Source organism: Sorex araneus, chromosome X, assembly GCF_027595985.1.
Source record: "Sorex araneus isolate mSorAra2 chromosome X, mSorAra2.pri, whole genome shotgun sequence".
Lineage (NCBI taxonomy): Eukaryota > Metazoa > Chordata > Mammalia > Eulipotyphla > Soricidae > Sorex > Sorex araneus.
In genome coordinates this window covers 199407576-199430281 of record NC_073313.1, presented here as the reverse complement: position 1 = coordinate 199430281, position 22706 = coordinate 199407576, and the positions used below count along the sequence as shown (strand labels likewise).

At 37.1% G+C, this 22706-nt stretch overlaps 1 protein-coding gene across 3 annotated transcripts in view; it reads right to left on the bottom strand.

Moving 5' to 3' along the window:
* LOC101548274 (sodium channel protein type 2 subunit alpha) overlaps window positions 1–22706 on the bottom strand; it is a 138178-nt gene that overhangs the window by 92288 nt on the left and 23184 nt on the right. Inside the window, exons 1-3 of one of the 3 annotated variants that reach the window (XM_055122887.1) lie at window positions 4427–4603; window positions 2526–2843; window positions 1338–1455 (exon numbers count right to left, since the gene is read on the bottom strand). In XM_055122887.1, coding sequence (XP_054978862.1) covers window positions 1338–1455; window positions 2526–2792 — 385 coding nt within the window. In that variant the 5' untranslated portion in view covers window positions 2793–2843; window positions 4427–4603. Of the gene's footprint in view, window positions 1–1337; window positions 1456–2525; window positions 2844–4426; window positions 4604–22706 lie in introns of those variants that run through there. The other 2 variants (XM_055122886.1, XM_055122888.1) reach the window with 2 other exon arrangements.

Here is a 22706-nt window from a genome sequence, read left to right as displayed (position 1 = left end):
ACCGGCCTAGGTGGGAAACGGAGCAGGTCTCTTATACTTTTAAACAAGGACTGGAGTGATAGCACAGCAGGTAGGTCCTTTGCCTTGGACAAGGTTGACCCAGGTTTGATTCTTCCATCCCTCTTGGAGAGCCCAGCAAGCTACCTAGAGTATCCTGCCCGCACAGCAGAGCCTGGCAAGCTACCCATGGTATATTCGATATGCCAAAAACAGTAACAACAAGTCTCACAATGGAGACATTACTGGTGCCCGCTTGAGCAAATCGATGAGCAACGGGATGAAAGTGCTACAGTGCTACTTTTAAACAAAACTAACTCACTTCAATATATGTACTCTGCAAACTTTTTTTACTGCAACATAGGGACAAAGAGCATGAATTCAGGTGGAAACTACTGACTTCTTAACTCTTTAACTGACAGTTAAAGCACAAATCCATTTGGTTTTGAGAGACATAATTCTTTGGAAATTTGTTGATAGTGACCTGTTTTCCATTATGAAGATAAAGTGGATCTTGAATTCTACTCAACAATGCCTCATTGAAGACTGTCAAGAATTATCCATGCCACTGAAGCCTTTATGCAAACTTAACCAGTCCTCATCTTCCTAGGCACACACCCCACCATCAACAAAAAGGACATCCTCCAGCTGAGGAAACCAGAATCTTAAAGTATGAGGAAATATAGAAGGAAATATAGAAGGAAGGAAGGAAGGAAGGAAGGAAGGAAGGAAGGAAGGAAGGAAGGAAGGAAGGAAGGAAGGAAGGAAGGAAGACCAAATGTGAATGCTGTAGAAAAGAATTTGAAGAAATACTTAAAATATTAGTATTTATACAATCATGCCTATTGTAAATCAAATCAAAGCTTTCCAATGATGTGAAAATCAAAAGTTTTCCAATAAAAACCAGAATGAAGTATATTTCAGACCCCAAAACATATGATTGTTTAATTCAGATTATATGTATATATATATTATCCAAATTATAAAGCAGTAAAAAGTGTTAGCTTGGTTTACTGAATGATGCTCAGAAATTTGAAAACATTTTGAAGGCAAATGTGGTAATATGGTTAGAATGGCTCTTGGTTGTAGCATCTTAGGGAACTAAGGCATAAAAGGAAAAAGGAAGAGAGATTATGTCAGGGAGAAAAGAAAGTTGGAAGATAAAAAGTGTTTCACTTACCTCTGATCCCATTTTGCATTTTGCTAACTTTTGAGTAAAAGAAAAGAAAAAGAAAGAACAAATAACATCACCAACCACAAATATTTCTAAGATATTTTAACTCAATAGTTCAGCCAAAGAGCAAAATAATATGAAATGATTCCTTGAAAAAAAGGATATGAATGTACCAAAATCTTAATAGCTAGTTTTCTAATAGGGTTGAAGGGAGTTAAAATGTACAGGGCAGAGGTGGCACTGAATCGTGAGATTGCTTTCCCTTTATTCAATACTATAAATGTCTGAAAAAGAAAACACAACACATCAAACAGAATTTAAAATATGCAATAAGAACAGTTTAAATAAAAGTGAGACTATTATTTAAAAGTATAGTCCTATAAACAATGTGATAACAAAAAAATTGCAGTCAATAACATATTCATAGATGTTGAGTGCTATAAATTTTCTTAATTTGTAAGTGATTTGAAGACTTGATTAAAGTTTCAAAGATGTGTAGCAATGATTAAAAAAAAAAAACCTCTAGTATCTTTATAAAGTCCTAATACCAGTATATTTAAAACACCTTATAATTCACATACACACATAAAATGAGTAATTTAGTAATTCAATAAGATAATAAAAATTTCCTATGAAAACTTCAGGACTTTCTAGCCTTTTAAAAAAATCACCTCTACTTTTGTAGAACTGAACAATTTTTAGTCATCAGTTGAGAACATTTATAAATTAGCAAAATCCCTATCAAATATAGGTTCAAGGGTTCAGTTCTAATTTTTAAATTCATTCACTAAAGCCTCTTTTTTAGGGGTATGTTTGTGTGTGTGTGTGTGTGTGTGTTTATGGATCAAATTTAGGACCAACAATAGAGCAAGATGTATGCTTTACTGATGAGGCACATTCCTAACTAACTCTTTTGTTTTGGGCACTTACAGGTGACCTGCCATTATTTCTTCTTTGGACATCCATGGAAAATGCAAAGTCTATGGTATGAAGATACAACTTGCTGGAGAGCAGTACCTTGTACAGAACTAGAGATCATAAAGCAGGATTTAGCAACTACTTGTGAAACTGTATTTCTATCTACAGATCTATTTCTTGTTTTCACTTTTTGCTTGACCACACTATAAGGGGTGCTTCACATTCTAGATTGATCCCTGCCTGTCCAGGGAATGTAGGCTCAGATTAACGACTTGAACACACCTCTCATAACAGGTCCATTACATGATCATGGCCATCAGGACCCTAGTGATATATGAGGAAGAGACAGAGACATAACATTCTTCACCAGATAGCACTGGGATTAGCCCAGAATCGGTAAGTATAGAAAGTAAAGGCAACTTGACTAAAAACTCACTTTCTTATTGATATAGTATGGGTCCAGGTCCTCCAGTGGCTCTGACACCATCTCTGGAGGTATGTCTCCATAGATAAATGGAAGGGATTTTCCTGCTTCCAAGTCACTATTTGGCTTTGGGCCATTTTCATCATCTTCATCTTTGCGCTCTTGTTTGGGTCTCTTTGCTTTCTCTTCGGCAATTCGTTGTTCAATAGCAGCAAGTGATTCCCTGGTAAAGAAGCGGAAGCTGTCAGGTCCTGGCGGTACCAGCACTGACTGTGCCATCTTTTCATCCTGCTCCTTTAATCACTGTTTAGCTCCTTGCATAAGAAAGTGCTATGGAAACAAGAGGGGTGGGGGTGGGGGAAGCAATGGCCATTAGGATCAACAGTGGCAATTACATGATATAAAACATGCAAAGTAAGCTTTCAGAAATTAAAGAAACTGCAGATGGTATTCAGGGAATTTCACAGATACATTAATTTACTTGCATAGAGATCTACCTTTCACATTCAGAGTCTATGAGGTAATCTAATCTCCTTCTCCCAAAATGTTTTAAGTGCAAACCCCCAATTCAGAGCTCAGAAATGGAGGATACTGGTTTATGCTTGCTGTTTCACTTGTGTGAATATTTTGGCAGCCATCTTTTCAGCATCCTGAAAAAAAATATATCGGGGATCTAAAACGAGAGATGAGTAATTGCCTGAAATTGTGGTGCCTGGGAAGTGTGAGAATGTTGCATTTGTCTCTCCATTTTTTCTTTCAAGTTCCCTTTGGCCCACAATTCTACCTTAAGAGCGTATTCAAAATCCTCGCACCTGATAAAGCGCTCGGAATATCCTGAAATGCCAAGCTATGAAAACACAGGTTGACACAGCTTGAGAGCAGGAGAGAGAAGGAGCTGGGGATACCCCGATTGCGTTTGGATTTACTCGGAAGCTGCACAGGAAGAGATCCGGCCCCTGCCAAATCCGGCAGGAAGTCATCCACGTCAGAGGTCTGGAGCTTGGACCCTCTGACTTAGCAACCTGCTGCTAGCTAGTGGAACTGAGTCTAAAAATGAACGTTTTGCAGTACCTTAAAAATACTGTAGATAGATTTTTGGTTTTCAGTTAGTGCCCATTCTACAAAAATCTTCACATCAAATTTGGACTTGACAAAAACAGTAAGCTTAAGACAGTTTACATTTTAAAGAAACTCCTATTACGTTGGCCTTTGCAATAACAGATGAAGTTTCAATGCTGCACTAATATTTTTTTAACTTAGCCAAAATATATAACTCAACAGCATATCAGTCACTTCATATGTTATTTCTGAGCCAGTGTTAGGAGTTTCTATGCATTTTGAAATGATACAATAAAATCCTAACTCCTAAATGTCATCTGTATAAATTATTTTTCTATTTTCCATTCTCTTTACAACATCAATTCATTTTAACCCCTTCCACAGGAATAAGAATCGCTATATAAATATATCAAGTGAATGCTCTGAGAATAAAACGTATTAATACCAAATTCATTTCAACATCATATGCCAGATAAAACAGAGGGAAATCCAAAATAACATCAACTATTGCACTGTTCCCATAATTTCTTGGAAGTAGACTAAGACCTTGCAGCCACCAGCTGGCAGATTGTCCTATCCATCACAGTGCCCCTTAGACATCCCTCATTATCCTGACCATCCCCAGAGACCCTTACGCATAGAGAGACAGGCATAGGCATGAAGATGGTCCTGGCACACTCCAGGGAGGTAACTGGCATTCTTATATTTTCTAGTAGAAGAGACATGCAAAAACATGCAGCAGCAGCTTCAAAATGAAGCTGCAAGTGGTCCTCTGCAGATTCCCCCAAGGATTCTACTGTAAAGGTAGAGAAGCATGACAGAGAATAAGCATGAGAAGAATAACAAAACATTACCCCTGCAGAATCTTTCACATCAAGAGTTTGGAATTGACAAGCTGATACCAAGAAGACTGCAGTTAAAATTCCATAAGGCTTTTTTTCTTTTTCTCTTCTTCTTCTTTTTTTTTTAATTTTTTTTTTTTTTAAATTCTCCTTCAAAGACCACACCTAACTTCCTGTCAAAGGATTCTGGTAACTGAAGTAAGAACAGGCATTTCCTGTGTGGGGACTACAAAATGGCATAATTATTACTGCCACTAGAGGGCGGATGAAGTACAGAGAGACCCTCCAGCATTCATGCAGACGTTTAGGAAGCAGGCCAAAGCTTTCAGTAATGGACCTCTGATCATCTACAGGCATTTTTAGAACCAAGCATTCAGAATGTTAATTTTGATTATTAGTGTTTAAATGAACATATTTAAGTTGGTGCCTTTTGGTTTCAAGGTGAATTATAGAATCAATATAAATAATTCGAGTTATAAATAGAAGCAATATAAATAGTGAAATAAAAAGCTCATAAAACAATAATATGAATATAAGTTTTATGTACTTTTAATTAGCCATAGTCCAAGAGCATTTGATATTCAATAAAATGCCTTGATAATTCAAAAAAATGGGTCACTTGTGCCATCCAAGTTAACTTTCTCTAGAAATAAAATTTATCTGGTGAGACAACCATCTTATTCTGTCTCTGATTCAACTAACTGAAAAACGAAACAACCAGAAAGTGGACTGGAGAGATAGTACAGAGGTAAGGCGCTTGCCTTGCACGCGGCTCAACCCTGGTTTGATCATCCCCAACACCCCATACATAGCCTGCCTGCCAGGAGGGCTCTCCCTGAGGGTGGAGGGTAGGGTCAGGACTGACTCCTGAGCACCACTGGGTGTGCAGAGCACGCCCCCTCCCAGCCCCCTCAAGAAAAATCAAAACCAGAAAAACAAACCGGAAAGTCAGTGAGATCTCAAAATTAGCAACTTGTTTGCACAGTGATGAAAGGAAGTACAAAAAGGTTAGGAGACTTGATAGCATATTAGTAGGATTTGAACTCAAACCCAGGATACATTCTCAACAGGTTTCTTTTGATAATAAGGCACAGAAACTGTCATAAACTTAAATGAAAGAGGAATAGAAGGATGGGGGAAGGGGGCAATGAAGAAAGGAAGAGAGAGGAAAGAAGAAATAAGACTGGTGGCAGGAAAGAGGGAGTTCACAAGCTCAAGTTTTATTGTCTATGGTTAACTTTAGGCTGGGAATGATTCAGGAGCTCAAATGATGTTATCAGTATCTAGTTATTCTCCATTCCTTGTCTCTAACTTCTAGTCTGAATAGAAATATAAAAGTAGGTCATAAGATTAGAGATTATTGAGACTACCATAGACATTGACCCTATTGAAAGATGCTTAGCAACTCTCATTTCCCAACGCTTCAGATATAAATTCTGTAAGAATAAATGCCTAGACAAAATCATCACAACTCACTGGCTCCTGTTGAGTCACATGTGCATCTCTAACCACTTTGCCCAGAGTAATTCCTTATTAGCTATGTGCCTTATTAGCTGGGGATATAGCTCACCTGAAAAGTGGTTATTTTGTATTTGTAGTACCCTGCATTTGATCCCTGCCACCACAATACAACAAAAGATAACAGAACGAAAAACAAACCCAAACCCTTCACACTATTCCCCTATTACTCCACCCCTGTTTCTGATAAGCAAAACAGACTTACACACAAATAATCAAGATTTTCCATTAAAAAATGTTTCTAACTGTGCTAGAACCGTAGTAGTACAGTGGGTAGAGTGCTTGTCTTACTCCTCAGCATTCTATATGGGTTCATCCCCAGCATTCCATATGGTTTGCCAGGAATGACTCTTGAGTGCAGAGCCAAGAGTAGCCGTGAACATAGCTGGGTGTGGCCCCAAATAAAAATTTTAAAATAGGTGCTGGAGCAATAGCACAGCAGATAGGGGTTTGCCTTGCACAAAGCTGACCAGGGTTAGATTCCCAGCATTCCACATGGTCTCCCGAGCACTGCCAGGGTTAATTCCTGAGTGCATGATCCAGAAGTAACCTCGGTGCATTGCTGGGTGTAACCCAAAAAGCAAAATAGTAAAAAATAAAAATTAAAAAATAAAAGTTCACATGGAAGAGAAAAACTGTCACAAATCATGAATCACAAATCACAAAATCCCGTTAATCACCGATTTCTCGGGCGGGTTCAGTAACATCTCATTTCGTCCTTTCCCTGAGATCTTAGAAGTCTATCTTGACTAGGCCCTCCTAAGGATGTTGCACTGGGGGCTCTTCAGGGTCAGGGGAATGAGATCCAGCTTGTTACTGGATTTTGCGTATGAATACACCATGGGAAGCTTGCAAGGCTGTCCCATGTGGGCAGGAAACTCTCAGAAGCTTGCCAGTTTCTCCCAAAGGGAGAAGTAGGCTAACGTAGGCAAAATATGCAAATAAAAGAAATTATATATAGTAATATATAGAAATATTTATTACTCACAGGAAAATTGATCCTGAAAAACAAAAATAATGAAGTTTGCATGTTAGTGGCATATTGCTCATATTTACAGTGTGTTAATACTTGGAGAGTAATATTTTCATGCAGAGCTCACTGTAACTGTCATCCCATTGCTCATGGATTTGTTCGAGTGGGCATCAGTAAAGTCTCCATTGTGACACTTGTTGTTACTATTTTTGGCATATCAAATATGCCACAGGTAGCTTGCCAGGTTCTCCCTTGTGGGCGAGATATTCTCGGTTTCTTAACAGGCTCTCCGAGAGGGATGAAGGAATCAAACCCCAGTCGGCCATGTGCAAGACAAATGCCCTACCCACTGTGCTACCGCTCCAGCCCTACCATCTAACACTATACATAAATGTTTTGTATTTTTCATCACAACTACTTACACGACTTTAATTTTTTTGTTTCTTTTAAGGAGAAACCAGGAAGCTTGCTCTGGGCATGGATGACCTGGGGTCATTCAGAGCTCATGTAACATATATCTTAGTTTCATATATTGGATATACAAATATTCTGGTCTCATATATGTTCTGTGCTACCACAAAAATGTTTTTCAGTGGCTGGAGCAATAGCACAGCGGGTAGGGCATTTGCCTTGCATGCGGCCGACCGGGTTCGATTCCTAGTATCCCATATGGTCCCCTGAGCACCGCCGGGGGTGATTCCTGAGTGCAGAGCGAGTGCAGACCTGTGCATCACCAGGTGTGACCCAAAAAGCAAAAAAAAATTTAATTAAGATAGTGGTAATTTATAAATTCTTTTGCAAAGCATTTTCAAGGAGAGTTACAGTGACACACAGTGCTTAAGTTTTTATCAGGTACTGTTTAAAAAATATAAGGACTGTACTCATTTATGGGACTATAAAATAACATAACATGAGACTGACCCCCAAGGACAATAGACACAAGGGCCAGGAAGATTGCTCCATCGGTTAAAGACTGACGCATAAGGTGGGGGAGAAGGCAGCTGGAATAGAGAAGGGATCACTAAGAAAATGATGTTTGGAGGGATTGGTCAGGATGGGAGATGTGTGCTGAAAGTAGGTAAAGGACCAAACATGATAACCTCTTAGTATCTGTATCGCAAACCATAATGTCCAAAAGTAGAGAGAGAGAGAGTATAGGGGAAACTGTCTGCCATGGAGGCAGGGGGAGAGTGGGAAAGGGGGGGTATACTGAGAAGATTGGTGGTGGGGAATGTGCACTGGTGGAGGGATGGGTGTTTGATCACTGTATGCTTGTAACTCAAACATGAAAGCTTGTAACTGTATCTCACACTCAACACAAATTAAAAAATACTTATGTAAATAAAAAAGAAATATAAACATGTAGTTCTATATTCATACAACAGCTTAGTAAAATAGGGACTGTGATCATCCCCACCTAAAACATGCAGAAGTTGAAGCATTAGGAAGCAAAATAATTTGCTGAGTAAGTTATAACTGCTGGACAAGTATTATCAGGATTTGAACCCATTCTCTCCCACTCCAGAACACCTGTTGGCAAACATTATACAATGAATGCATCACAAACTCTCTTCTAGAAACTTCTACTATCAAAAACATTACAAAATAACATATAGACTCTTTGATGTAATAAAAATTGTAGGGTCATCTCTTTCTTTTTCCTTGATACCAACCCATGAGTGTAACTTAGGATATTTAAGAGGTGACATGAAATGTTTTACCACCATTTCCAAGATATAAAATGAGCACCACTTGAATATTTTTCATCTCTAAAAACACTTTTTTTGCAACATAAATCTTGAAGATAAGATGATGGCACCTTGTTCCTCAGTTCACAGACTGAGGTTTGTAGAAATCACATGTGTTTGTTTTCTTTATGTTCTCTGACCCTTAGTAATACACAACACTAACATTTTATGATGATACATAAAGATTTTAAATTTCATTCAGTGTAGTACATTTCAAAGTAAAGGTTTTGTACTGTAGCCTTTAAGGGCAGACACCATATCTAGAATATAAATAATGGAAAGACAAATAGTATTTTTATGTAAACAGAAATGAATTAACTTTTTATATTCTGATGACAATTTACATGTTTCTATTTTACATGTTTCTATTTTAAGCACTTTATTTAATTTTTCACATTTTTAAGAGAATAGGCTTAATATCCTAAATTGAAATATAAAAGAAAAATTAAGCCATGTTACTGCAGATGATGACATATCCAGAAAAACAGTAGTTATAGTTATATGAAAGATAGGGCAATAGCAAAGCAATGATATGTTGGAATAAATAGTATATGACTAATTTCTTCTCCACAATGACCCACATTTGCAATAATAAGTACTCTTAGATAAAATTATACTAAGAAAATTATTGGCTTATTAAATCTCACAGATAAGAAAATAATTATATAATTATATTCATAATTGTAGATTACTGCTAAAAACAACTTAGAAGATATTGTACTCAAAAATCAAGAAAGCTGAGAAAGACTAAACTAGTTTTTGATATTTGGTTACTGCATTCATTTGTAATGTTTAGTTTTCTTTAGTTCATTTGAATAATATTAGAGCAATAAATTTAGAAAACATTTCTTAAATGTCATCTGAGATTTATTTTCTAGATTTTCTACTTTCTTAAATCATAGATTTGAGTCTATTTTTCTTATAAACCCTTTGGTAATTGCATTTCTCTTTAACTTCATCTGTAACTTAGTTTCTATAATTTTCAGTACCCATTAAAGGGAGAAAAGTTCTACACTAGACTCACATGTTTTTCAACTGAACTGATTAGATTGAGAGCTTAATAAAAAGTGAGAGGCTCAGATGCAGTCTGATCTGTTCAAACAAATGTTATTTCTGTTTAAATACTAAGCATAGATCCATTACTTTTTAAAAAATCTTATTTTTTATATTATTTGTCTCTATAATACAAACAAATAATATTTCACTGTATTGTTAAATGGGCTGTAGCGATAGCACAGTGGGTAGGGTGTTTGCTTTGCACACGGCTGACCCAGGTTTGATTCCTCCCTCCCTCTCAGAGAGCCTAGCCGCACGGGAGAACCTGGCAAGCTACCCGTGGTGTATTTGATATGCCAAAAACAGTAACAACAAGTTGCACAATGGACACATTACTGGTGCCCGCTCTAGCAAATTGATGAGCAACGGGACAACAGTGATACTGTGATTGTTAAATACCTATTTGCTGAGCAATGTATTTTAATTTTAGTTTTTTTGTTGCTGTTGTTTTGGTCATACCCGGTGATGCTCAGGGATTACCAATGGCTCTGCTCTGAGAGATCACCTCTGACCCAGCTTGGGGTTGAATCTGGGTTGGCACCGTGCAAGCCTTGAGCCTTACCCATTGTTCTATCTCTCCAGCATTGAGCAATGTATTATTTTTTTTGCTTTTTGGGTCACACCCAGCAATGCTCAGGGGTTACTCCTGGGTTTGCACTCAGGAATTACTCCTGGCAGTGCTTGGGGGACCATATGGGATGCCGGGGATCTAACCCGGGTCGACCGCATGCAAGGCAAACACCGGCTGTGCTATTGCTCCGGCCCCGAGCTATGTATTTTTAATAAATGTATTTGGTATGACTTTAAATAGTTTGTTTTAATTATTTTTCATTTTGCTTTCGGGCCACACCCAGAGTTGTTTTGTTTTGTTTTGTTTTGTTTTTCTTTCTGGGTCACACCTGGCGATGCAAAGGAATTACTCCTGGCTCTGGACTCAGAAATTACTCCTGGTGGTGTACAGGGACCATATGGGATGCAAGGAATCAAACCTAGGTCAGCAGTGTGCAAGGCAAATGCCCTACCCGCTGTACCATCTCTCCAGCCCGCACAGTTTTCCTTTTTTTTCTTTTTTAAAAATTATTATTAGTGAATTACCCTGAGGTACAGTTACAGACTTATAAACTTTCATGTTGCCTTTCAGTCACGAAATGATCAAGTACCCATCCCTCCACCAGTGTTCATTTTCCACCACTAATGGTCCCAGCATCCCTCCCGCCACCCCCACCTCGTCCCCTCCACCCCACCCCACCTCTGTGGCAGGGAGATGAAGATCAGAACAACAACTAGAGGTTTTCAAAGCTTACTGCTGGCTCTGTGTTCAGAGATAACTTCTGAAAGGGCTCAGGAATCCATTTGTGATGCCAGGGATTTAACCCAGGGTGACCACATCTAAGGCAAGAGCCCTACCTACGATACTATTGCTCCAGACCCTGTCATGTTTTTAATTATATTATATTTTTTTCTTTAAGATAATGCCATATAATTATCACTATGATCTCTGGGAAATAGTTTTCTTTGCAAATGAAAAGGATGTGAAAATAATTATTCACATCCAACTTTGCAAGGAAAGAATACAGGCATGAGATATCTTATTGCATATCTGTATCTTTATACAAACACTTTATTTTATTGAAAGTAGACTGGCAATTTATTTATAATTCTTCCCTTAATTTTTAGATACATTTTACAGGCTTGTTAGCACACATAAACTATTTCAATCCTTTGTAAATGACTTATCAGATAGAAGGATCATCTCTAGTCTTATTACTTGTTACCTAGATTTTTATGGTTAGATATTCAAGAAACATAAAATTCTACTTCTGTTTTTTGTTATCAGGTAAGGAAGAAATTTTCTTGAGTATACTCTCCCCACAAGAGTCAAAGACTTCCGTGCATTCCAAATGCCAAGATATTTCCAGTTTATATTTCTTTATTCCTTTTGTTATTATCATTGAGAACTTCTATCAAAAACTTTCCTCCTTAACTTTTATTCTCTTCTATACAGGAGAAAAAGCAACCTGTAAACTTGTCATGGAGTTATAGATCTGGATGACTGGGCATTTTTCCTCCAGAAAACAAATGAAGCAACAAGACCCAAGAATTGATCTTTGGAACAGAAAGCAATGCTGAGAATTGGCTATATTAGTGTCCTACACAGATGGAAGAGTGATAGGACAGTGAGTGGGGAATTTACTTGTATGCCTCTGACCAGGTATGCAGGTGTGCCACCTGTCGCCTGCCAATTTTTCTTTTAAAAGAAAAGTTGAATTTGTGCATGCATGTATGAGAGAAGAAAAAGGGAGGAAAGAAAAAAAAGAGGGGTATAGAGATGAAAAAGGAGAGGACAGGAGAGGATTGGAGACAGGAGGGGAAGGAAAGATAGTGGAAGATAAGAGAAGATGGGGGGAGAGAGGAGAGAAATGAGGAGGAATGAAGTAGAGAGAAAAGAAGAGAGGAGTGGAGATGGGAGAAGCATATTTAGGAGAAAAGGGAAAGTAAGAGTATGAGATCACAGATTATGTAATGACAATATCCATCTTCTAACACTCTACTTGGTTCTTGATATTAGCTACCTTATTTAATCCTGGCAATTTTTTTAAGGAAATAGTTACGTTTCTAATGAAGTGGTGCTTAAGAAGCTGTATTTTATCATTGATACATGTATTTTATTTCAAATTTTAAATACATCTTCATTTTCTCTCAAAAGTGAGAAATGTACCATAGGGATGCAAACTCATGAGAGAGCACGCAAAATAGATATTTTGTTTTAAGTCACTGGTTCCTATTTACACTGATGGTTCACTATTATTGAGCAAATAGGAACCATGAAAATGCCTCAGATACATGGTTAACTTTGTGGGCTTAACTTGACTTCTGCTGTAGTAAGACAAATACTCACAAACTTCAGTTCTCTCATCTATGGAAAGGAAGGATCATTTTGAGTTTATGAAATGAATGTGTAAAGAAATGCCAAGCACATAGAACACAAGAGTTACTGAAAGCTGGCTACCTTTCCTTTTTTTCAAAGATACCATATGATATTTGTCATTCATACCTTCTATTATTTACATAAAACTTCCATCAACCCATCTTCAACCATCATTTCTTGTGTCTTTCCATTAGGTATAGAATGCTACTTCACCTAGATAAACCAACCAGTAAATCATCCATGAATTAATAGCTATAACCCAGTTTTTCTGCTGAAAGACATCTTTATTTTCACTGAGCTCACAGGTACTTCTCTACAGTATAATTTATATATCATAATGACAGGCTAATTCTATATTTCTGACTTTTTTCTTGTTTATTTATACAGAGTTGTGTTAGAGGTTGGATGCATTTATGATACCTTGATAGTTTGGGTTAAGATTTTCTTTGCAAATATGCACCATGTCCTTAACCTAAAATCAAACTATTTTCTTTCTTGCTCTACTCATTATCATGCACATGCTCACATCCCCACCTGTGTACATATATGTACATATATGCACATATACATCGATATGCATGTTTCTTTCTGTGTCTGTGTATATTTAACAGTGATTTATTTATCTTCTCCATCTTTTAGTTCTTTTATCCAAGTTACTCTGAAAATCAGAGATTTAAGGAATCTTTTCATTCTATTAACTTCCATTATATTTATTAAAACAATGTTGTGTAGTCCTTAATTCATCCTTCCACACACATTTTCTTTTTTTTTTTAATTTTCATTGTTTATTCTTGTGGAAAAGGATTTCAGGAGAGGACAATGAAGCAAAAATAGATTTTATTAAAGAATTATGGGAGAGGAGAGGAGAGGAGAAAAGAGGAGAAGGGGAGAGAGAGCCAGCCAGAGAGCCAGCCAGACAGACAGACAGAAAGACACACACACACACACACACACACACACATTTTCTTTGCTTTAATTCGCACCTGGATTCTACATCAATTTATAAAAGTACAACCTTATATTTGCATACCTCATTCGTGATTCTAATCTCCATTAGTTATTTACATAAAGCACAAATTTGTTGTCCTCTTATTTATAAAATGTTCCAAATTTCTTTGAGGGGAAGGAGGTTGATTTTTGGGCCACACCTGGTTTTGCCCAGGGTTTACTTCTTGCTCTGTGCTCAGGGATCACTCCTGAACAATATTCAGTGAATCATTTGTGATGTTGAAGATAGAACCAGAATCAACCATGTTAAAAACAAGTACCTTAATCTCTGTACTCTCTCTTCAGCCCCAGTTTTCCTTTCTAATTTATATCCTTTCAATCTTTATCAATTTGTCATGGTTAGAAAATATAATTTGTTCCAGTTTTCCTGATTTTGTACCTTGGGCCCTGTGTTTCCTCTTTCAGGTAATGTTTATGGTATCAACAAGCGTAATCCACTATATCACCAATTCAAGCAGACAAGACAATAGCATTTTTAAAACTCACATGCTATTTTCTTTTCCAAGTATATTTCCACAATCTTTCTGCTAGGCATGTCCTTATGGTTCTTCAAGTTCAAGACACTTGATTTTTTTTTAATTTATTTTTTAATTGAGTCATCCTGAGAATAGTTACAGGGCTTTTAGGATCGAGTCTCAGTCATACTATGCTCAAACACCCATCCCTTCACCAGTGCACATGTTCCACCAACAAGAACCCCAGCATACCCCCCTCCCACTCTCTCTCTGCCTGTGTGGCAGATGATTTTCACTTACTCTTTCCTTACTTTGATTTCATTCAATTTTCGACAGGAAACTCACTATCATTATTTTGGAGTTTTTCCCCCCAATAGTCAGACCTGTTGGAATGGCATCATTAGATTGTATGTTTTCTATTGTTAGTAATAAAAAGCATAAGATGTTGCATGGTCATGAAAGCGGCTGCCCGGATTTGGAATTCTGGTATTAAGTCCAGAGGTATTTCTGCCAGCAGCCACTGCATTCTGAGATTGGTTTTCTTGGCGCTGGGATCATGGCTGTTCAGGAGCGGAGGAGCTGTACGTGGGTGACCGCTCGGGGCCTCATTTGGGCAGGAGGCAGGGCCAGTTCTGCATCTTCCATCGCAAGATTCCCCATGCAGCCCGTCCCATCACTGCACACTCCTACCTCTCTGTCCAATTGGTTCTGAATGATGGCAGTCGCCATGCTGCCGCAGAGGGGAAAAGGCCAAGGGACAGAAACCCTTCCCCTCCCAGGGCTGCACGGGGCCGTAGCTTAGTTCACAGTCCAGGAGTATATCTGCCAGCAGCTGCTGCATTCTGAGATTAGTTTCTGTGTCTCTCGGATAATGGATGCTCAGGGGTGGCGAAGCCATTCTTGAGCATATTTTTTTGTATATCAGGAAAGGTTGCGCGGCTGCATAAACAGCCGCGCAGTTTGGAGGTGTCCCAGTCCTGCATACCGGAGCCATGTTAATAGAAGCTCAGTGTCGCCGGGACTCCATCTGGAGAAGGCGTGCTGGCTGTACCTTCTCCGTCTGGGACCCCAGTGTTTTGGGCCTGGTCTGGGGTCCGGAGCAATCTCCAACTGGCAGTGCCTGCCGGAGCAGCTGGAATTCTTCACTGCTGGTTGTGGCAAGATGGAATTCTTCACTGCTGGCTGTGGCAAGATGGCGCCGGCGCCAAGGGCAGGTCGAGGGCGTGACTTCTGGAGGCGGGGTGAATTGGAAACTGGGCTGGTGTCACCCCATTCCAGTGCCCCCCTCAGTTTGGAGGTGACAAGACACTTGATTTTAATGCTTTACCTACTATGTTTTGGGACTGCCTTGAGGTAGGGTTAAAGAGTTATTAGCTTCTCCACTAGTTATGAAAGAGTATTCAAGGCATAGCTGCACAAATGAAAATTATTAACAAAGATACATAGTATTAATAAAATATTTTAGGCTCATATGATTCCAGATGACATAGCTAACATTTGTAAGTATATTATAGGAAGGACAATTTTTATCCAATATAAGTAATAATGTTCAAATTCTTAGATTTGAAAAAGCAAAGTAATAAAACAGTGAAAACAGGAATAATAAAATAGATACTACAGAAAAATACTTCTCTTGGCAAAAATTTGGGATGTGTAAATGCAAAGGTACTTCTAATCTTCAGATTCTATGAATGGCTAAGAATAGTATAGGATTAAACTTTTCAAAAATTGTCACTGTCACTGTCATCCTTTTGCTCATCAATTTGTCCTAGCGGGCACCAGTAATGTCTCTCATTGAGACACTTATTGTTACTGTTTTTGGCATATCCGATAAGCTACGGGTAGCTTGCCAGGCTCTGCTGTGCGGGCACGATACTCTTGGTAGCTTGCCAGGCTCTCCAAGAGGGGTGGAGGAATCGAACATGGGTCAGCCTCGTGAAAGGCGACCACCCTACTGCTGTGCTAAGAAAAACAAAAACAGAGTTGATTATGAAGTCATTTACATAAACTCTGGATTAGAGATAATGACAGCTAGAGGAAGAATACATGTTATCATTGAATCACTGAACAGTTACCGCTCAGTTTGCTGTGAGCCCTTGGAAATGAACCTCGTCTGGACTTGCTAACTCCCCTCCAGTCTGCCATGCTTACTGTTTCATGTGATTTTTCTCCATGAATATATGGCACTGAATTTGAAATTATTTGAACATGCGTAACTCTATCAACTGAGGTTAAAGAGAAGATAGAGTTAAAAAAATTACCAATTAAATCTGGCTCATTTTAAAACTACACAATTAATTACTGTTTCTTCCACTGCAGCAAGAAACATACTAGATTATCCTTGTATCACTACCATCCTGTTGCACATTGATTTGCTTGAGCGGCACCAGTAAAGTCTCCATTGTGAGACTTGTTGTTGCAGTTTTTAGCATATCAAGTACACCACAGGTTGCTTGCCAGGCTTTGCTGTGCGGGCAGGATACTCTTGGTAGCTTGCCGGGCTCTCTGAGAAGGACAAAGGCAAATGCCCTACCCCCCTGTGCTATTGCTCCAGTCCTGTGCTAGAGTATATTAAAATAAAGTTCTTCTTCCTTCCTTTATAAAGAATCAATCTATTTGTTCCTTGTTGGGCTCACATTGCAAATTGTATATATTTAGTAAATATGTTGAAGTAGGTTTCTAAAGATCTCTGTGCTTTTTTTTTTTTAATTAGTTACTTTAATTCCAGGTACTTAACCAATGGATGTTATGATTCACAGTAGCTTTCAGTTACCTTTTTTAGAGTTGTTGTTTACCTTTCTTAATAATTAATTTACAATTCTTTTTTATCCCCCCAAGTGTTCTTGGCACTTAGTTTCTGGCTATTCCTGATTTGTGCAACACCACTCATTTTGCAAAACTCTTCTGAACTTCAGTTATTTGTGGATACCATGCTTCTGTAAAAAGACAGTAATTTTAGAATCAGATACACTAAGAAAGTTGGAATAAGAATGAGCAAATTTACATTCTTATTTTCTAGCTGTAGTTTATTGGATTCAGTACTTAGAATAAAATAGAGATAGAAAAAAATAGAAAAATGTTCAGGACACTGTTTAGATGCTACTTATTAACATTTTCTCCAAGCCCTTGAAGCTCTAATATATTGCATGATATTTGGGGACATAAAGAGTACAGCAGTCTGGGTACTTGCCTCGTATGTGACTGACCCAAAATTGTTCCCCTATTACCACCAAGAGTGATCCTTGAGTCAGAGCTAGGAGGAAGCCATGAGCACCCTAGTGTGGCCCCAAAAACAAAACAAAGAAACCAAGAAACAAACATTGTATGGTATGAAGCAGAAAGACAGCCAGAAGCCTAATCTTTCAGAGGTACAATCCAGCTAGCCATTTAACAAAACTGTACTCTTAGGAAGCCCCTAGTGGATTATGGACTAGTAAAATGCAGAACATAGAGTATATTTAAATAAAAATATAGAATATACAGATGGTAATTTCTACAGAAAAAAAGATAATGTAGGATAGAGAGAAAAAAAAGTATCAAGGAAAAAGATTGGAAAGAAAAGAGTGTGTTGTCGTTTTAAATAAGGTGTCAGAAAAAAAGTCTTGTCAAGGAAGTGACATTTCAATGAAGCCTTGAGGGATCTGAGGAAGCCGGCCAATTCCTGAGGCTTTCTGTACAAAGGGGTCAAAACATAACAGAGAAAAATACATCAAAAGAGTTACAGAAAGGTATTCATATTTGGGAAAGCCTACCGGTAAGTCACATAGAAGGATAAAATGACCAAATGGGGCAATAACACATCCATGGAAAGATGAAAATGTAGCAGGCAGCAGGGACAGCCAGTCCCACAGCAGATGCTGCTAGCCACCATCAGGTTAGGCTTGCCATCTGGTTGCCCAGCAGTTTCACCGGCGATACCTGTGACATAAATGTCAAGATCAGAGCCCCTGCCAGACAAAGAAGCAACCATTATGCCAGAAATGAAGGAAAACTCGCTGCTATTCAATGTCCTCAGCTTTATCATGGAAGGGGGCTCTTTAAAAACAGGATCAACGTGGCTGGGCTGCTCACATAAGAGAAAACTTGGACACGGCCTGTCTCCACTGAAGAAATGCAGAGTACGGAAGCCAAAATGAATAGCTGAAAACAGTTCAGCATCAGAGAGGTAGACAAAACAAAAAATTCCCAACTATAATAACATCTAAAATACTTAAAGAAATTTGAAGATATGAGAAATGGGACACCCAGGACCTTGAAGCATGTTTTTAAAACAGACAATCATACCAATGAAAAGATCTAGGTGAAAAATATGCTGCTACAAATCTTTTTGGTTGCTTGTTTCCACCTGAAAACTGTTGATAGTACAATTGTTTATTCAACATTTTGGCAACTACTTTCAGTAGCACATTCCTTACTTCTAATCACTCCCAATACATTTTATCTTTTATTTAGTTATTTTTTGGAGTTTGGGTTACACCCGGTTGTACTCAAGACTAACTCCTGACTCTGAACTCAGGGATCACTCTTGGCAGAGCTCAGGGAACCATATTTGGTGCCAGAGATCAAACCTGGGTAGGCTGCGTGCCCAGTAAGCATCCTCCCTGCTGGACTGTCTCTACAGCCCCTCTTAGTATATTTTATAAAGCACAATAATTATTTTCTTTGTTTCTGTCAGTTCTTAACCCTTACCTGTCCTCTTCTCCAGTCCTCCTAGTCACCTCTTTCTCCTACCCTCCCTTTCTTATCTTTTTATTTTACCTCTTTTTTAATTTGAAAACTATCCAGGGCCAGAGAGACAGTACAGTGGTTAAGGTGACTGTTTTATAGGTAGCCATGACAATAGTTGAAATCTGATCATCTCCAGTATGGAACAAGAGTTAGGTATGGCCTCTGATCAATGCCATGGTGGGCCTCACCAAAAATAATAATAATTTCAGTTCTTGACAAATAAGGTTGCTGTGTAACAATCCAAATTATCCTCATCTAACTCCACATATGAGTGTTACAAAAGTATGCCTATGATTTATAAAAATTTGAACAACCCTCTTTCTATGTATACAGATGCAGAAGCTCACATATATCAGACCATGTGATTTCTACCTAACTAAATTTCTGCATCAGTATATTCTGCAATATTAAACAGGAAAAATATCAGGATTCTGGTGGAAAAGGGACATAAAGTTCAGGAAAATTAAGCTCCAATAGAATCATTAGTTACCTCTACAGATTCATTTCTAGGTTCATACTCATGAATGACATTTCTCACTTATTTTTCTCACTCCCAACCAGAGTATTCTGAAATCATTACAAGCAAGAGCTGATCTATGAAATCAGCCTCATCACTTGAAAATTAGCAAAGGGCAAGAAATGATTCACACATATTTTGAATTCAAAGTATTATGACAAAATTATATGCTGAATTAATTTTTTTTTGGTTTCTCTTTAGAAACATCACACATAGACATATACACACTCACACACCCATACACACAGGGATGTTCAAAGTGAGAAAAAGAAGGCTAAATTTAAAAATATTGTTTGTCTAAATAAAATATCTTAAATGATAAGATATGACTTCCATCTAAAATTAAACTTTCCTTTATGATATTGAGCTCATTTTCCCTTGTGTTGGCATCATAACAAATGCTAGTTAAAATAATAGGTTTTATGTTTGGAAGGGGGTCTTCTCAGAGTTCATTTAGTCAGACTACTTACATTCATTAAGAATTAAAGTGAAATTTGAGACAGATGGCTTTGTCTCAGATCTCAGTCCAGAGATTTCACGACTTTCTTTGGTTGTCTATTCATAATCTTTAATCATCATTTAATTTATTCCTATTTTGTAGTTTCTGTCAATATTAACACTACCTAGACGTTTTCTGCTGGTGCTTCACTGACTGGGAATGAAAGCACCTTACATACTTCTATATGGAATTTATCAGGGCGAAATTGCCTAAAAATTTATTAATGTTGTTTATGAACTTAAAAATTATAGAACTATTCAGTTAATTATGATCCTATGATTTTGTTATAAATGTCATAGAATAAAGTGGTTGATGGTGGTCATGATCCCTAATTTTCAGCCATCAATCTGCCTTTATGTAGTATTCCCCATCTTCTTTTGAAGACAATGTCATGTTCACTTGATTATTCATTTCCTAAGACAACAGAATGGTTCAAAGGTATGAAAACATAGATTTTTATCATGTTACAGTCTAATTATCACTCAAAATTGAAAATTTATAAAATTATAATTCTTATAATTCTTTGATCCATGCATTACTTGAAAATGTGTTACTTAACTTTCTTTTGTTTTTTTCTCAAAATCTTATTTGCTATTGTATTCTAGTTTACTCCCACAATAACAAAATACTTAAGGTGAATTAAGACTTATTTTTTGTCTGAACACATAGTGTTCAAAGAATGCTCACTGTGAATTTGAAATAATTTGTATTCTTAAATTAGATCAACTGGATCATTTGATAATGTTCATATTTTCTGTTTTTTAGCTTTTTTTCTATATGTTCACCAAACACAGATAGAATATTGTTAAAACAAACTTAATTTGTCTACTTCTTACTTTAGTCATGTTAATTTCTTTTTCTACTTTGGAACTCTATAACTTTGCCATACACATTTGAAACTGTGTTACACTTTAACTCTGTTATTCCTATGAAATGACTATGTTTATCTGTGTTAGGATTGCTTGTGTTATAGTCTACATTGTTTGATATTAATATAGCCATATAAATTTTGTTTTGTTTAGAATGCATGTGCTGTATCTTTTGCTATTCTTTTTATTTCATCCTGTCTGTGTTACTATAATTAAAATACATGTCTTGAAAACACTGTATCTTTGAATTTCCCTTTTTGTCTCTTGAGCTGACAATCTCAAGAGGAGTGAAAATATACACCCACAAAAGATCTACTGAAAAATGTTTATAGCTGGGGGCTGGAGTAATAACACAGCAGGTAAGGTGTTTGCCTTGCACGCGGCTGACCTGGCTTCGAATCCCAACATCCCATATGGTCCCCTGAGCACCGCCAGGGGTGATTCCTGAGTGCATGAGCCAGGAGTGACTCCTGTGCATCGCTGGGTGTGACCCAACCCAAAAGGAGAAAAAAATGTTCACAGCTGCCTTTTTCATAATAATTTAAATCCAGAAACAACTCAAATGTCCATCAATATGTGAATGAAAATAAATTAAGATACATTTATCTAATGGAGTGTTACTCAACAACAAAATGTTAGGAACTACTTATACATGCAAGAAAATGGCTAAATAAAAAATTGTTTTGAGTAAAGAAGCAAAATAAGTCAACAGATTGGGTTAAAGTGGATGACTTGAGCAACAGATAATTGGTTAAGAAAGAAGCTATGGCATACATAATACTATGCTGTCATTAAAAACAAAAACATCATGTTTCTTGGAGGGGGAGGTAGATTATATATAAGTGGTTATGTTAAGTTAAATAAATGATAAATTGAAACCAATTATCAGATAATTTTACTCATACAAAGAATATAAAATAAAGTAAATAAACTGACAAATAAAGCAAAGCTTTGTTAATCACAAGATTAAAAAAGGAGAGGGTTATGGAAGAAAGAACCAATAAATATTTTGGTGGTAGTGCACTGGGGCTTTGATGGTGGAGCAGTGACAATTATACATAAAAAAAATGGAGTACAAAGAAGTTCATGAAATTTCACAATATTGTAAACCAATTATAAATTTTAAAATAGTGGTAATAAAAGGAAAAGAAAATATATTATTCAGAATAAGTGACAAACTCCCAATAATCAATGCTGATAACTCATATTGATCCAGATTATCATAAGTAAAAAAAATTATATTCAAATGTACTCTGATTAATTTCAAAAGTACATTTAAAATATCCAACTAAAGTTGATGACTAGGGAATCCAATTGTAGACAGCAAGGATAAGTTTAAAAATAGCTAACTCATAAATTCAATATAAACAGCTAAAGGAGAATTAACAATGTAAAATTAAATCTGAAAACAGAAGATTGACTTTGATGGTTCTACTGTTTCATGAGGAAATTAAATACAAAAATGTGGAAATTATTTTTTAATTATAAAGTATTTAAAGTCCAGAAGGTGTTATAATAATATTTGACTTCAGAAGGAGAAACTAAATAACTGGAATAATTTCTAATATAAATAATATTTTTTTCTAAGGATTATGTAAATTGAAAGAGATAACCATATCAAATAATAAGTAAACTAATGAGAATAAACCAAAATATAATATCATAATAATATTATAACATCTCATTAATCTATATAAGAATAAAAGCTACAATAAAAATTTTTGTACATATAGGCTGGAGTGATAGTACTTCAGGTAAGGCATTACCTTGCATGCGTTCAATCCAGGTTAGATCCCTGGCACCACATATGATCCCTAACGACCCTCCAGAATGATGCCTTAAGTGAAGAACCAGGAGTAAAATATGAGCACCACCAGTGTTGTGCACGCATGCACACACACACACACACACACACACACACACACACACACATAACCTCAAAATAAAACCCACCAAAAACAGAAAACCAACAGTCAAGTAATAATAGAGAAA